General features: G+C 38.6%; 1 protein-coding gene across 1 annotated transcript in view; it reads left to right on the forward strand.

Annotated features, from left to right (window-relative positions):
- The first annotated feature begins 265 nt into the window (after positions 1 to 265).
- Positions 266 to 15976, forward strand: part of LOC149153421 (inositol transporter 1-like) — a 181749-nt gene continuing 166038 nt past the window's right edge. Inside the window, exons 1-2 of the mRNA XM_089439062.1 lie at positions 266 to 1018; positions 1189 to 1446. Coding sequence (XP_089295188.1) covers positions 1305 to 1446 — 142 coding nt within the window. The 5' untranslated portion in view covers positions 266 to 1018; positions 1189 to 1304. The remainder of the gene's footprint in view (positions 1019 to 1188; positions 1447 to 15976) is intronic.

The raw sequence follows: 15976 nt of genomic DNA on the forward strand, positions 1-15976 counted from the left end.
GTGTAGCGTTATCCACTCCACTCCAAAAAGGGTGTAGCTGTAGCGTTATCCATTTCCGGGAACGGGACAAGTGACAGGTTTATTCTTATCCCGTGGGACACCAGAAATTGGTTGCGGTCCAGGCAGGAAATAGAAACGTGGTCATAAAATCCATCGCCCATCATTTGATTCATCAAAGTCAGAATTCCTACTACTGTATCCCATCAATTAACTACATACAGACAAAAATGACAGGAGCAGGAACCGGAACCGTACGTGAAATTGAAGGTGGCAGAAGAAAAAATGGAAGAGATAAAATAACATTCATGATGGTAATGGGCGAGATGTGCAAATTATTTTTGTATGTAATGGTAGATAAATAATTGTAGTTGGTGATTTGAAAGAATCAAAGGTGAATTTGAAGATACAGACAGTCGCAAAAGGAGTCCCAACGCACGAGGAGTCCCGTGAGACTAGCCTAGGCGCCGTTGAAATTGCTTTGTTTAAAGTCCAATTTATTAAGAGAAATTGAATAAGGCGCTGCTTTTGCCTAAGGTCAGGGTCAGAGGATTTGGAGAGCTTCAGACGATATACGTTACAAGGCTCTAGAGAAGCTCAACAGTGCGAATGCATCACAGTCATTGAGAGCCATGCTTTCGAAATAGATGATTTTCCATCTCGAATTTTTAAAATCTTTTCCCGTCACGTTTTGCAAATGGAAGGGATGTGGACTTAAGATGGCCCTAAATTTGCTAATTTAGGGTCTTTAATTTTAGCATTGGACAATCGATCCAAATTTTGAGTTCCCGGTGGCGAAATTTAGTTACCTGCGGCTTCTTTCTTCTTGCAGTCGTCGTTGCGCTAACTTCTTTCCTGCTCTGAGTTTGTTCCAAGCAAAATTATTGACGTTCAATGACTTTTGGCTGGTCCTTTCTGATAATTTCTCACCAGAAAGTTAAATTAGTTCGGTTCTTTGAAGCAGACGTTAAGAATCGGGCATTGTAACCGAGTCACGGGCTTATATTTCTTCAAAGCAAAGGTTTCCATCAGATCTTTTCATTTGTAGCCATTATTGTAAAATGATTGCTAACAACATTAAATTTAAGCATAACAAGTCATTTGTTTGCGAATGGCATATAAGTGTGCTTAAATAATTCAACGAGAGATAGCATTTAACAAAAAGCTATCTGAACCTTTCTCTTATTGCAGGTTTGACTGTGAAGAATTCAACTTGTTGGAAGATCAATTTCTGTTGAAAGGAGAAGGGCCTTTCTTTGCCAAGCCACTTACCAGTGCAGCATTAGCTTGATTGACTATTTAGAAAAATGACTCTGGGATATTTGCCCGGGACATCAGTATCATCATTACCTAACTTGAACAAAAAAGTAACTTATTTTGGAAATGGTTACGTTATTGGTTTAACGATGGTTGCTGGTATTGGTGGCTTACTCTTTGGTTATGATACAGGTATGATTTACTGCAACAATCACAGCCTGTTGTATGCGCATTGCATCTTATTCCACATTTTTGTGAGGCTGGGCTTATTTGTACGTTTAATGAACTTGATAGTTGTTCTTATTACGTAGGGTATAGTTGGTTCCATGTTAGTTACCACACGCCTTTCCCTTTCCTATTCTTGCGACCACTGCAAAATCGGGTATTTAGCTATTAAAGAGTTGACATCTTTAGATAACACGTTAGCTAGCTTGTTTATTTTATTCAGATTTAAACGGGACAAACTTGACTTGGAAAGCTCATGTTATTGGGAACATTCAACCGCAGGCACAGAGACTAGGTTGCGTTTTCTAGTGCAATTGACATTTGTATTTAGTGTGAGCGTTGAGTAGTTGATTTAAGCAATGCCTTTAATTTGATCTCATTTTGGTTTTTTCTTATGCCATGTATATTTCCATGTTCTAGGGGTATCGGTGATTCAATATAGCTAGGCCTTTGAGAAGATTGTTCAATAGACATCTTACAGCTTGGAAGATCATTGATAATTATTAGAGTTTGACAGGACAGGTTCACAGTTTTTTTCTTTTAATTGATGAATTTGCTTCCTTTGACTATTAGTTCCACCCAATAAACATTGATGTGGAAAGTGGAAAGATGTTGGCACTGTGGCTATGGTCATTGTCCTTTACCACATTTGACCCATTTGCGTGGTGGTCATTGTCCATCAGGGGCAACCATGTAGTAGGAGGAATCAAATCTTGGTGAGGGAAATATCATTATCCTCTTTTACCAACTAGAAAAATCTCCTGTTGAGAAATGTAATTAGTTTCGGTCTTCGTACTTGTTGTACTCATTTCAATATGTGTCCTATGTAACAAACAAGAAAATAAAAGAAAAGTTATAATTATTAAAGCATGGGTTTCATTCTCATTATTGATGGTATTCTAAGTAAAAGCATGTTCTTCATGCTTCTAGGGTTTGTTAGGTCTTAGGATTTATAGTCTTGATTCAAAGGAGTCAACATCATGTTTATAAAACCCTTCCAAGAAAAATGTGATTGTAAAAATAATTATTTTTGAGTCTAGAAAGTCCTGGAAACTCTAAAAGTACAAGTCAGCCCCGACAGCATCAAGTCGGCCTAAAGGAGGGAATTTGACCCCTTGAGAAGGCTATATAAAGGAGTAGTACGACCTCATTTGGGACTCACTCACTACACAAGTTCAATCTATCAAGAAAGAGTTAGATCTAAAGCTTGGAGGAGCATAAAAGAAGGGCGAAGGCCTTGAAGAAGGTAGAAGGACGAAATTTCTTGTTTTTGGGCTTTATATCTCTCACACGTGCGAAGATCTAAGGTTTCTGGTGCTGCAGAAAGAGGCCAAAATTGCAGGTCTGTGTTGTAGTAGGACGAAGTGCAGAATCTTGTAGCTAGAAGGAATAAAACCCTATATTGACCTCGTTAACCTTGGGAGCGCTGTCTTGCTCTAGGAAGGTCTCAGGAGGAGTCTAGATTAAGGTTCCCTGAGAAACTGTAAGGCCAAAATTGCTGAGTCGAAGTTGCAGGACAAGTTGAAGTATTGAAGTTGGCAGGTCGAAGTTGCAGTATTAAAGTTGATTTTTGCAGGATCAAAGGACTTGAGGAAGCGCTGACTTGGTACTAGGAGAAGGACTTGGTCTAGGGTTTGGGTCTTTGTATTTCATTTGAAGCAGATTCTAAGAAGAGAAGAATTTTCGGGTTTTCCCCTTGGGGAATTTTTCCCTGGCTGAGAGCCTAATATCTGTGTCCTCTATTGCTGCTATTATTGTTCCTGATATTATTTGATGAAAACATCTAACTAAAGAACATAAAGAAGATAAATAAGATTCATTAGAAAATATCAAGGTTAAGGAAAATAAGATTAATAGCTGCCACTTTCCATTTTCCAACACGGTATTAGAGTTAAGGTGAACAAGGAAGGCAGATGGAAGGACACTGGAAGGATTCTCTCGTCAAGGGGAAGGGAAAAGGAAACTCTCAAAGAAAAGACTAAAGAATAAGATTTCAAGAAGGATTGAGGACTCATTGGTAGAAGACCTAGTAGGAGGGTTTTTATAAGGAGATCAAGTCTACATCAAGCTCGCATCTAAGGAAAATCTGAAAGGAAGACTTTAAGAAGATTGCTGATCACTCTCTCTGAAAGAAAATCTATTTGGAAGGCACCTTTGAAGAAGGCATCAAGGATATTGGAAGTTTCTGTTGGAAGAATCCTATGAGACACCTTTCAAAGGCATTGTTGAAGACTCTCCAAGAATCTTGAAGGCATCAAAGAAGGTTGAAGACATCATCAAGGAGAATCTTGATCTCAAGTAAGTAACATATTATTACATCATGCCTGAATCTTCAAGTCATATGGGTTCCTTTTGCAAGGAGAGTAATAAGTGTTTTGGGGCATCAAACTATCTAGCATGGAAGAAAATAATTGACTTGATAGTCTAGAGCAAGCAGTAATGGAATATGTTACAGGGGAAATTACTAAACCTGAGAAAAATAAGGCACAAGAACTAGCAAAATACAAGAAAGTGGAAGTAAGGGCACAAAGGATCATAGTGGAATCCATGAAAGTTTCTCTTGTTCCATTCATTGCAAATCTGAAGACTTCCAAGGCTATGTATGACAAGCTAGAATCTGTACTCAACAAGTACAACAAGACAAAATATGTTGTTGAGGAACAAGTTGTATAGAATGAAGAAATCAAAGGATGAGGATGTGGCATCCTTTCTCATGAGAGTCTCTCAACTAAGAGACCATCTACAAGGACTTGGGGAACCAATTATTGATTTTGAAATAACCATTTGTATGCTAAATACATTGCCACCAGAATGGAGCATCTTTGCAACAAACATCTACTCCAAGAAGGATTCAACTCCCTTTGATGAGTTGTGGGCTCAGTGCATATTGAAGGAATCAAGGATCAAGGTCAAGGATGATATTGGATCTGATGAGCAATCTCAAGCCTTTATAGCCCGAGTCAAGAAGTTGAAAAAGGGAAAGTTTGGTAATTCCAAGAAGAAAGACATGTCCAAGGTTCAATGCTTCAAGTGCAATGAGTTTGGACACTTTAAGAGGGACTGTCCAAGCCTACAGAACAACAAGAGAAAGGAAAGGAGTGAAACTCATGTAGCCGAAGCAGTAGGAGAACCTAAGAAGAAGGCAAAGAAGGAAGAAGGATCTTTACTACTAAAGAAGGTTCACTTACTGTCAGGTTCTTTGTATAGATTAATCTTTCTTTTAGGATAATGTGTATTGCATAACATCATAGAAAATAAGCATATGATAGTAGCATGTCTAGAATTTACATGATTAAGTTGCTTTGTAGAGATCATCTAGATAGTTGGATAGATAGACAATTTTGCATATTGATCATCCTGATATTATCTAACATTATGTTAGAGGTTTGAGGAAGTCATCTTGCTTAGGTGAATCATCAAGATCCTGAAAGAACCATAATTATGAAAGGTTCTTGGAAGAAGCACTATGACAAAGAATAGTAGGCATTCCATGTAATGTGGAGTCAATACTAGTAAAGGGATGGAAGAATGCAATGGGTCAGGATGCGGGCTCTTTGTGGGATATATATAGCTAGATCATCAAATGAAAGCATAGGAATACATGCTATCATACTTTGGATAAGATTCATATGTGTAGAATCTTGTGGAAAGAAAGTTGGTAATAAAATATGCTTAGGTATATGGATATATGATGCTTGAAAAAGAATAGGATTTGACTTACTTTAGGATGTATAAAGATTAAGACTTTCTCTAGAATATGTAAAGTAATGATTAACATCCAGTATAGTCTCCGGAAGAAAAAGTTGTAACTTGGTAATCAAGTTCAATCCTTGGGCACTCTGATGCATGAAGGAAGATTCATATGGAAATGGACCATGAGGATGTTAATGGAATGAGAAGGTTATCATGATGAGGTAAGTTTGATTTTAATTATTGTTGGTTATCTGGTTAACATATTATTTTGCTACCTGGTGGAATGTTGCAGGGATATATGATGGCAGTTGAGGTAAGTTCCACTGTATGTATAAAGGATGTTGAGGGAAAGCTTGATATCAGGTACCTGGCAACTGTGAAGTCAAGATATGAACATCTTGAGATTAAAAGGTAGCAACACAAGAAGATAACTTGAAGGCCAAAGGAAGATCACTTTCAAGAAGAAGCTACGATCAACTTGAAGTATGGCTTATCAATCCGACTTTTCTTGTGAGAACTCTTCAGTTTGAGATATGATGTTGTACTAATTATACAATTATGAATACCTCCTAGTTAAGAGGGAGTGTTGAGAAATGTAATTAGTTTCAGTCTTAATAATTGTTGTACTCATTTCAATATGTATCCTATGTAACAAACAAGAAAAGAAGACAAAAGCTATTATTATTAAAGCATGGGTTTCATGCTCATTATTTATGGTCTTCTAGGTAAAAGCACGTTCTTCGTACTTCTAGGGTTTGTTAGGTCTTAGGATTTATTGTCTTGAGTCAAAGGAGTTAACATCATGTTTATAAGACCCTTCCACGCAAAATGTAATTTTAAAAAGAATTATTTTTGAGTCTAGAAAGTCATGGAAACTCCAAAAGTACAAGTCGGCCCTGGCAGCGTCAAGTCGGCCTAAAGGAGGGAATTCAACCCCTTGAGAAGGCTATATAAAGGAGCAGTTCAACCTCATTTGGGACTCACTCACTACACAAGTTCAATCTATCAAGAAATAGTTCAATCTAAAGTTGGGAGGAGTAGAAAAGAAGAGCGAAGGTCTTGAAGCAAGGACGGAATTTCTTGTTTTTGGGCTCTTTCTCTCTCACACGTGCGAAGATATAGGGTTTCTGGTGCTGCAGAAGGAGGCTGGAATTGTAGGTCCTAGTTGCAGTAGGAAAAAGTGCAAAATCTTGTAGATGGAAGGGAGAAAACCCTATATTGACCTCGTTGACCTTGGGAGAGTTGTCTTGCTCTAGGAAGGTCTTAGGAGGAGTCCGGATTAGGGTTTCATGAGAAACTGCAAGGCCGAAATTGCTAGGTCGAAGTTGCAGGACAAGTTGAAGTATTGAAGCTGGCATGTCGAAGTTGCAGGATGAGTTGAAGTATTGAAGCTGGTAGGTCGAAGTTGCATTATTAAAGCTGATTGTTGCAGAATCAAAGAAGGACTTGAGGAAGGGATGACTTGGTACTAGGAGAAGGAATTGGTCTAGTGTTTGGGTCTTTGTATCTCATTTGAAGCAGATTCTAAGAAGAGAAGAGTTTCCTGGTTTTCCCCTTAGAGGGGTTTTGCCTGGCTGAGAACCTAATATTTGTGTCCTCTATTGTTGCTATCACTGTTCTTGATATTGTTTGATGAAAAGATCTAATGAAATAACATAAAGAAGATAAATAAGATTCACAAGCAAATATCAAGGTTAAGGAAAATAAGATTAATAGCTGCCACTTTTCATTTTCCAACAACTCCAGTGGCACAAGTTAAAAAATTGAGTCTTTATGTATCAAAAAAATATCATGAAAGGTTACAGTAACATTTAAGTTACCTCACGAGGCTAGATATATGTATGTGGTTTTTTGCTACCTATCTTGATGTTTCTTATTCTAAGTATGGATAGAATGATAGCTTTAATTTCCAAACGTACAATTTATCTAGAGGTTAGGTAATGCAGCTTCATAGATTTTTTTTTTTGAAGAAAAGCTTAGGCATGGCTCTGCATATGTCCTCTATTAGAATTTTTTTAATGCGATATTGGCACATTATGAAACCATTGTCATGTGTGATGACTCAATTATAATACTTTGCTTTTTCTTTGATGACAAAACAATGCCATACAAACTTGTCTGCTACAGTGGGATCTCTTTTCTTCCACCTTGCTTAGTGTAAGTCTCAATGGAAAAGTAACAGTTGATCAACATGAAACCTTATTTGCATTTTTAATTAGTCATCTCCTTGCAACACAAAGCTAAATTTCTGTTGATGTCTGTAATTTCCCCATTTTTATTTTTCTCCATAGTACAACCAGGGTGGATTTCTAGAGCAGGGGATGGCCAGGTTAGTGGAGCAGGTTTATGTCATCAGGGGTTCCGATGGAGTTTTGAGGAGTTTTTATGGGATCTGATGGCATTTGCTTGGCATCTTTCATCATTGCACAGTTTGCCTTTCGTTTCGTTGCATTCCGACAACTTTAAAAAATTAGCATTATTATGGGGCCTAACTTAATTAACTATGCTTGAGGTGGCATTCTAAGGAGATTAATTGTTGGAACACCTCAGTGTAATAGCTCGTTGGAACCAAAACGAGAATATCTAAAGGATGGGATGCTGAGAGGTGACTTCCAGTGGCCAAATAGAGTATGGTGGGCGATATAACATTTTCCTTATTTAAAAATGACTTCAATTAGTCATTTAATTAAGGAAAAATAATTAATTGGAGGAAATGGGCCAAAAGTGACTTAAGTGAAATAAAATAAAATTAAAAGGTCACTTAAGATAAAGTCAATGGAGGAGCTTCTAGAATAATAATGAAATAATAAAATAAGATGCTTCTAGAGACTTGGATATCTATCCATCAGATCTATAAAATAGGAGGAGGAGGTCATTTGGAGACATCTTGGATTTTTGTATTGTCTTTGTGGTGAGGTTTTGAGAACCCAGTTCTCTACTTCAGCAATATCCCCGGGACGGAAACTCTTGGGTGATTCAGTGAGAGTGGGCGAGCACCCATCTCTTCGCTTGGTGGATCCATTAAGGGTTCACAGGTTGCAGTTTATTGAATTTCAGTTTGTTTTGGAGGTCAATTGTGGCATTATTGTAGATCTATTGGGGCCATCATCTCAGCCATATTCCTGCTCTCGTACTAGATTATTTACATATTAATAAAATAAGGATGAGATCTTTTGCATGTTTATATTGTCTATTATTTAGTTGCAGATTCTATTTCGTGTTTTTGCCGTAAATTTTGTGGTTTAATTTGGGCAAATTGTTTATGGTATTGACGGCTTAATTTTCTGAAGTATTTTTGAGTTGGAATTTCAAGAAAACCCCAAATCGTTCCATTTGGGACATTACAATGTAACTAGAGCTTAGTAAATATTCTTATGTTTTGATTTGTATCTAGTGGGTTTGTGAAGATTGCCTAATGGCAAAAAAACATATTCTCAAAAGCATAATTTAAAATTCATCTAAAATTTAAATCTTTTTAGTTTGTGCGAATCTATGCAGTTAATATTTGAATCATAGCAATAGAGTTTAAAATAGCAGACACATGAAATAACATTTACGTATTACACGATTTTTTTACTATAGAACCCTCTTGGGGAAGAAACTCCATGATCAATTTTAGAATGAATTTGTTGACCAACAAATGATTACAATTGCAAACCTAGAACCTTTCTAGGATTTCTAGTTCGTAGAGTTGCATTTACAATCCTTGACACTTATGGAAGACAGAGTCAAATCCTTCCTTTCAAGAGGGCACTTTTCATCCTCGTTGACAATGCCTTAATTAACTATCCAATGGTTAGTGAATCATACATGATCCAAACCAAGTGATCAATCAAACCCCTATACTATCTACAATTTTCCTTTAAGTAGGTTTTCTCCAAGTTCAGTTACGGTTTGTTTGAATGCTTTTTTGTCTTCAGCTACCAAAATAGTTTGACTTCTTGCAATAGTTAAACTCTCTCCTTTTCTGCTTTAGTTGCCGAACTGTTCACATCTTGGTAGCCATCAATATTTGTTTAGTCAACAAGATCTTTTTACAACTACCACATTGACAACTCCTTTGTTGACACGTCCTTAATCAATTGACTATCCATTAATAGTGCTCCATTGGCATCCAACCATTGCCCCCATTTTGTATTCAACATTTGTTCCTCTAGCCGATCTTGCCTAGTTGACTTAAGCTAGTTGATTTCTTTAAAAAAACACTTAACCGATCAATCATGCCATGAGGTGAATATCAAAGGTTAGCCCCGAGGGGCCATACTTTTTGTGTATGAACTTGGACTAGAGTGATCTTTTCATCATTAGAAAGATATTGATTAGATCTATAGTATGCAAGGTCCAAACCTCTGGAAGTAATAACTTGTGAGATACATGTTTGACAAAATATGTCCTTGAGGTCTCAAATAGGGCTTTGAAAGTGAAGAACCCAAATATACCCCTAACTACTTGAATCTCTCTCATAGCTCTTGTTCATAGGACTCCTAGATGCAACTGTCTACATCTCTCCTATTGTCCATAGCTATTGTTGGTTGACCCCATTTGTAGTGAGGTGGCAAGTCTTAGGTCAACCTTGCATGTGCAGAAGGGTTCCATGACCTACGTCAACCCTATCTCCCTCTTGTTTGTGTTCACCACACCCTCCATTTCTATAAACACCCCAATCTTCTCCCCGTGCCTTGTGTTTCTCCTTCATTTAGTGAACATGCACCTTATCTCTTCTCATGAAGACTTCTCCTCTTCGTACCTCCCTTCCCCTCGTTGATTTGCTTAGTGCAATTAGGATTAACACAATATTTCTGAAATTCTGATAATTACGTTTGATGTCGATCTTCTTTTAACTTATTCCAATATACCATTCAGCGATTATACTTTAGAAGTTCAACCATAAAGAACAATAGAACAATAGAGATCACAATACACAAAAGAAGACAAGATTTACCTTGGGAAAACCCACCAAAGGGAAAAAGCCAACAACCTTTTTCAATAGAAAAATTCTTCTTGTTCAATGAGAGACACACCTAGACCTATGGTCAAACTTGGTCTTCTCCTCCAAGTCGAGTCACCCAATTTGATCCAGTATTTCGTTCTGCCTGTCTAACCCATAAATTTGACCCTCCTGCAATTGTCAGTTGCCCCAAAAATTTCATCCCCATGCAGCAATTGCCCTAGAAAAATGCAAAGCACAGAAAGCATAACCAATCTACACACGTGAGTTGCAAGAGAGAAGAGAGAGGATTCGTCCTATTCGTCCTTCTTGTCCTTCGCTTGCTTGCCCAAAAACTGTCTTGTGTGTGAGAGATCGTATGCCCCAGTGGATGAGGAGGTGTTGCCTTTATATAGTGATTTGTCTAGGTCGAATGGGTGTCTTTTGGAGCTAGGGTCGACTTGACTTGGAGGGAAGCCAAATTGTCATTTTTGGAGCCAAAAATTACATTTCAAAAATTCAATTTTTCATCTTTAAAAAGTCGCAATGGGACTTTGACTCAAAATAAATTTTCTTTTGACTCTAGCATTTATAAATATGCTTTACAATGATAAATACAAGTACATCAAGTGACCAAATATACATTATGAAGACCGACCATAGTTACAATATCAACATTCCCTCTTAACTAGGGAGGTATTCATAATCATTGTCATAGGTGTTCTCAAATTGAACAAATTTCTCTAAAGAAAAAGGTTATCCATCATCACCAACATCATCATCTATCATCAACATCTGCTAGTGGCCATATCCAGGGTGGTACCAAATCCATGACAATGTCATCAGCATATCAAGACTCACTCCTCCAGAGTGATCGGTCCTCAAATCCCATGGCCTCTTCCTAGGCCAAAATGCTGAGACACTCAACTATCAAGCACTCTCTCACCCTTCCTGGTGAGCACTCTCGGCAAGACCTCACTCAACCCCTACTTGGCTGGTTATTGGGTATAGATGCTGAAGGGACCTCACTCCACCCTATCTTGTGTGTGATCAGGGTCAAGGACCTCACTCCGCCCTATCCAGTGTGTGATTAGGGTCTAGGACCTCACTCCACCCTTTCCGATGTGTGATCAGGGTCTAGATGTTGAAGGACCTCACTCCACCATGCTTGGTGTGTGATCAGGGTCCAAGACCTCACTCCACCATTCCTGGTGTGTGATCAGGGTCCTCCTCCAAGAGACACTCACTCAACCCTGCCTAGTTGAGCACTCTGGGTCTCTTGGACCCATTCTCCCTTTTGAGAGAATGTCCATCTATGTTGTAGACATATTAGCACTCCCTTTCAATGAGAGGGATAATCTCCACGAGCCCCCAACTTGTCTCTCGGCAATGACTTCGTCAGAACATGAGCTATCTGCTCATTGGTGGAGATGTACTCGAGCGTTATTGCTCTCCTTTGCACCATGTCACAAATGTAGTGGTACTTGATCTCAATATGCTTCGACCTATCATGGAACACGAGATTCTCTGAAAGCTTCACACAACTTTGATTATCACAGTGTATCATCGTCGATTCCAACTCTTGGCCGAACAATCCTACAAACAACTTCCAGAGCCATACTGCTTCGGTACAAGCCTCATTGGCTGCGATGTACTCTGCTTTAGCAGTGCTGAGTGCAATCAACCTCTACTTCCTGCTCATCCACGATATCATAGCGGATCCCAAACTGAAGCATACTCTTGAGGTACTCTTCCTATCTTCAACACTTCCTTCCCAATCAACATCTGTATATCCTTGAAGCTGTACATCCTTGTTTGCAACAAATCTCAAGCCATAATTCACTGTACCACACAAATATCTCAAAATGTGCTTTGCTGCAATCCAATGCTCATGTCTCAGTTCAACCTGGAATTGGCTCAATGTGTTCACAACAAAGCATATGTCCGGCCTGGTGTTAACCAAATACATCAACGAACCAATCAGTCGCTAGTACATAGATGGATCTACCAATCTGGAGTCAGAGCCTCTTAACTTCTTCAAGTTAGTCACCATGGATTTGCAATCCATCATACCAAATCTTTGAAGGATCTCTAACACATACTTTCCTTGACCAAGGAAGACTTCGCCAGATTTCTGCCATACTTCTAATCCCAAGTAATAGTGCATTAACCCAAGATCCTTCATATCGAACTCAAAAGCCAATTGCTTCTTGCACTGAATGATAAGAGGCTCAACACTTATCAGAAACAAGTCATCAACATATAATAATAATATCACAGGTGCATTCTTCACAACCTTAAAGTAAAGGTTTGGATCAACATCGCTCTTGGTAAATCCCAGTCTTGTCAGATAGCTGTCAATATGAGCATACCAAGCTCTTGGAGCTTGCTTGAGTCCATACAAGGCATTTTTCAACCTGCAAACATGAGATTCCTTTCAATATACCTCAAAGCCTTGAGGTTGCTCCATATACACCTCTTCCTCAATTACACCATTGAGAAAAGCAATCTTCACATCCATCTAGTGTAATTTCCATCCCAATGAAGCAACAAGAGAAATGATGGATCTAATAGAGGTGTACCTGACAACTAGAGCAAAGGTCTCATCATAGTCTTCTCCCTCTTTATGGGAGAACCCTCTAGCCATGAATTGCGCCTTGTATTTGTTAATACTACCATTTGCAACATGCTTGATCTTGTATATCCACTTGGAAGTCACCACTAACTTCCCTTTAGGCCTTGGCACAATCTCCTAGACATCATTCTTCATGATCGATTGGTACTCTTCATTCATCGCTTCCTTCCACACCTGCTGGCTAGCTACTTCTTCATATGTGGAAGGTTCTGCATCAATGAGTTTTGTCATGAGAGCTGCATAGCTAGAAAACCTCTTGGGTTTCTTAACTTCTCTAGATGTGCCATTAGGAGCTGCATGTCCTTCTGCCTCTTCTAATGTAGATCTAATCCATGCTAGTCTCTTCTTTATCTCCAGAACTATGACTAGCTTTGTTGGGTCTTGAGGCCCTTCTGGCTTTCTGGTACATTCTGTAGAACTTGAATGGTCCTCCCTCGAGTCCTCCTGCTTTACTTCATCCAAGGAATCCATGGAGACTTCCTTAGACTTCCAATATGCCACTTTCTCATCGAAGGTGACATCTCGGTTGACCTCAATCTGTCGTTGCTCTGGAATGTATATTCTGTAGGCCTTTGATGATTCGTTGTAACTGATAAATATGCCTTTCTTTCCTAAAGGATCAAGCTTGTTCTTATTATCCTTAGGAACATGAATATATACATGACAACCAAATATTCTCATGTGACCAACCTCTGGCTTCCTTTTAGAGAATGCTTCTTCAGGAGTCATACCTTCCAGAACTTTATGAGGACTTCTATTTTGAATGTACATAGTTGTTTGTGATGCCTCCCCCCATAAGAACAATGGCAAGTCCAAATCATGCATCATGGCCTTGACAGATTCTTCAATGGATTTGTTCTTTCGTTCTGCTACACCATTCTGTTGTGGATTATAGGGGACAATTAGCTCCCTCTTAATCCCAACCTGCTTGCAGAAAGCAACAAGCTCCTTCGAGGTGTATTCTCCTCCATTGTCAGATCTTAGTATCTTGATCTTCCTGCCTATCAAGTTTTCCACTTCAGCTTTGAATTCCTGGAACTTGTCGAATACCTCATCCTTAGTCTTCAAGAGATATATCCATGTCTTACGGGAGAAGTCATCAATAAATGTCACATAGTACAATGAACCACCAAGCGATTTCATAGGCATCAGAGGACATACATAAAATGAATCAAGTCCAAAACTTCCTTAGATCTGTTATCACCGTTTTGGAAATGGTTTCTTGATGTTCTTTCCAAGAGCATAACCTTTGCATACACCATCATTCTTTATCTGCAGTTCAGGAACCCCTGACACTATTTGACTCAACTCAAGCAATGCTCTGAAATGAAGATGTCCATACCTTTTGTGCCATAGCTCACTTGGATTTATCTCATCATGTACTAGTGCTTGATCTGGTTGATTCACAAGTCTATACAGTCTTCCATCACAAATCTGAACAACCCTAACATCATCTATATTAGAGCCCTTGAACCAAACGAGTACTTTGCCATCCACAAAAGCAACTCTATCTCCTTTATCCTCCAAACAAGAAACATAGACAAGATTCTTCTTCAAACCTGGTACATAAAGAACATTGCTGAGATGTACGTTGTTACCAGATTCTAGCTCTATGGATGCCTTTCCAACTCCTTTGATTGCATAGCTGTTATTGTCTCCCAGTTCAACCCTTTGAGACAACTTCTTTTCTATCATGTTTGAAAGATTCCCACGCTCTCCGGTCATATGTCTTGATGCTCTACTATCTACTGGCCGCATGTCATCATCATCTGCAAAGGAATCTGTCAAAGCAGAAAAGTAAAATAAATCCTTATTACCTTTGAACTTCTTTGGTTTTTCATCTTCAACATCTGCTACAGAAGCATGTTGTTTCCCTTTTCTCTTCTTGTTATTGGCCATATTAGGACAATCTCTCTTGAAATGTCCATATTCTTGACAGCCATGACATTGGATCTTTGATAAGTCTTTCTTCTTCTTATGGGAGAAAGAAGGCCCCTTTCTTGACTTCTTGTGTTGAGGTCCAAACTTCTTATTTCCTTGGTTCTTGAAGCGAACTACAAGGGCTTGAAATTCCTCATCTTGACGATCTCTAGTCATCAATATTGATTCTTCTTGAGCACAAGATGTCCATAGTTGTTCAAATGTAGGAGCTTCCTTCCAATTGCTTATACCTGCTGCAAAAGCATCCCATGATCTAGGAAGACCATTGAGTGTTGTAATCACTAGTTCTTGATCAAGAATGGATTCACCAATTGCTTGAATCTAATCTCTAATTTGTGAAATCCTTACAAAGTAGGAAGCCATAATGTCGTTTTTAGTCATTCTTGTATTTTGAAATTCATTCTTCAAGCTCATTGATTGGCCAACATTCTTGATAGTGTAGAGATTCATTAGGGCATCATACATCTTCTTTGAAGTATCAAGTTTTGCAATGTAGGGAACCAAATGATCCCTAATGGAGTCCACTATAAGACTCATAGTAGTGATGTCATCCTCCTTGAACTTTGCTTTTCCTGCTTCATCTTTTGGTTCAACAACCTTCCCTTTCACAATGTCCAAAACTTTGTTCTTGGCAAGAAGAATATCTATTCTAACTTTCCAAGCTCTAAAGTTTGATGCTCCCTCTAGCTTGTTTTCAAATTTCATAGAGGAAGCCATAGAAACCAATCTACAAGAAGGACTTGAATAAAATGCTCTCTAGGGTTTTGTCAAGGTGATCTCAATGTTCCTTTCTTCCTTCACCAAAGCTCTGATACCATGTTGATTTTCTTAGTGCAATTAGGGTTAGCACAATATTTCTGAAATTTTGATAATTACTTTTGATGTAGATCTTCTTTTAACTTATTCCAATATATCATTCAACAATTATACTTCAAAAATTCAACCATAAAGAACAATAGAACAATAGAGATCACAATACATAAAAGAAGACAAGATTTACCTTGGGAAAACCCACCAAGGGGAAAAACCCAACAACCTTTTTCAATAGAGAAATTCTTCTTGTTCAATGAGAGACACACCTAGACCTATGGTCAAACCTGGTCTTCTCCTCCAAGTCAAGTCACCCAATCTGACCAATTCATTATGCCTGTCTGACCAAGAATTTCAGCCCTCCTGCAATTGCCAGCTGCCCCAGTTACCCATAAATTTCGACCCCCTGCAACAGTTGCCCCAGTTACCCAGAAATTTCGACCCCCTGCAACAGTTGCCCCAGAAAAATGCAAACCATAGAGAGAATATCC

Source organism: Pinus tabuliformis, chromosome 9, assembly GCF_031772625.1.
Source record: "Pinus tabuliformis cultivar Carrire ecotype Pingquan chromosome 9, CPIR1, whole genome shotgun sequence".
In the NCBI taxonomy this organism is placed as follows: Eukaryota; Viridiplantae; Streptophyta; class Pinopsida; order Pinales; family Pinaceae; genus Pinus; species Pinus tabuliformis.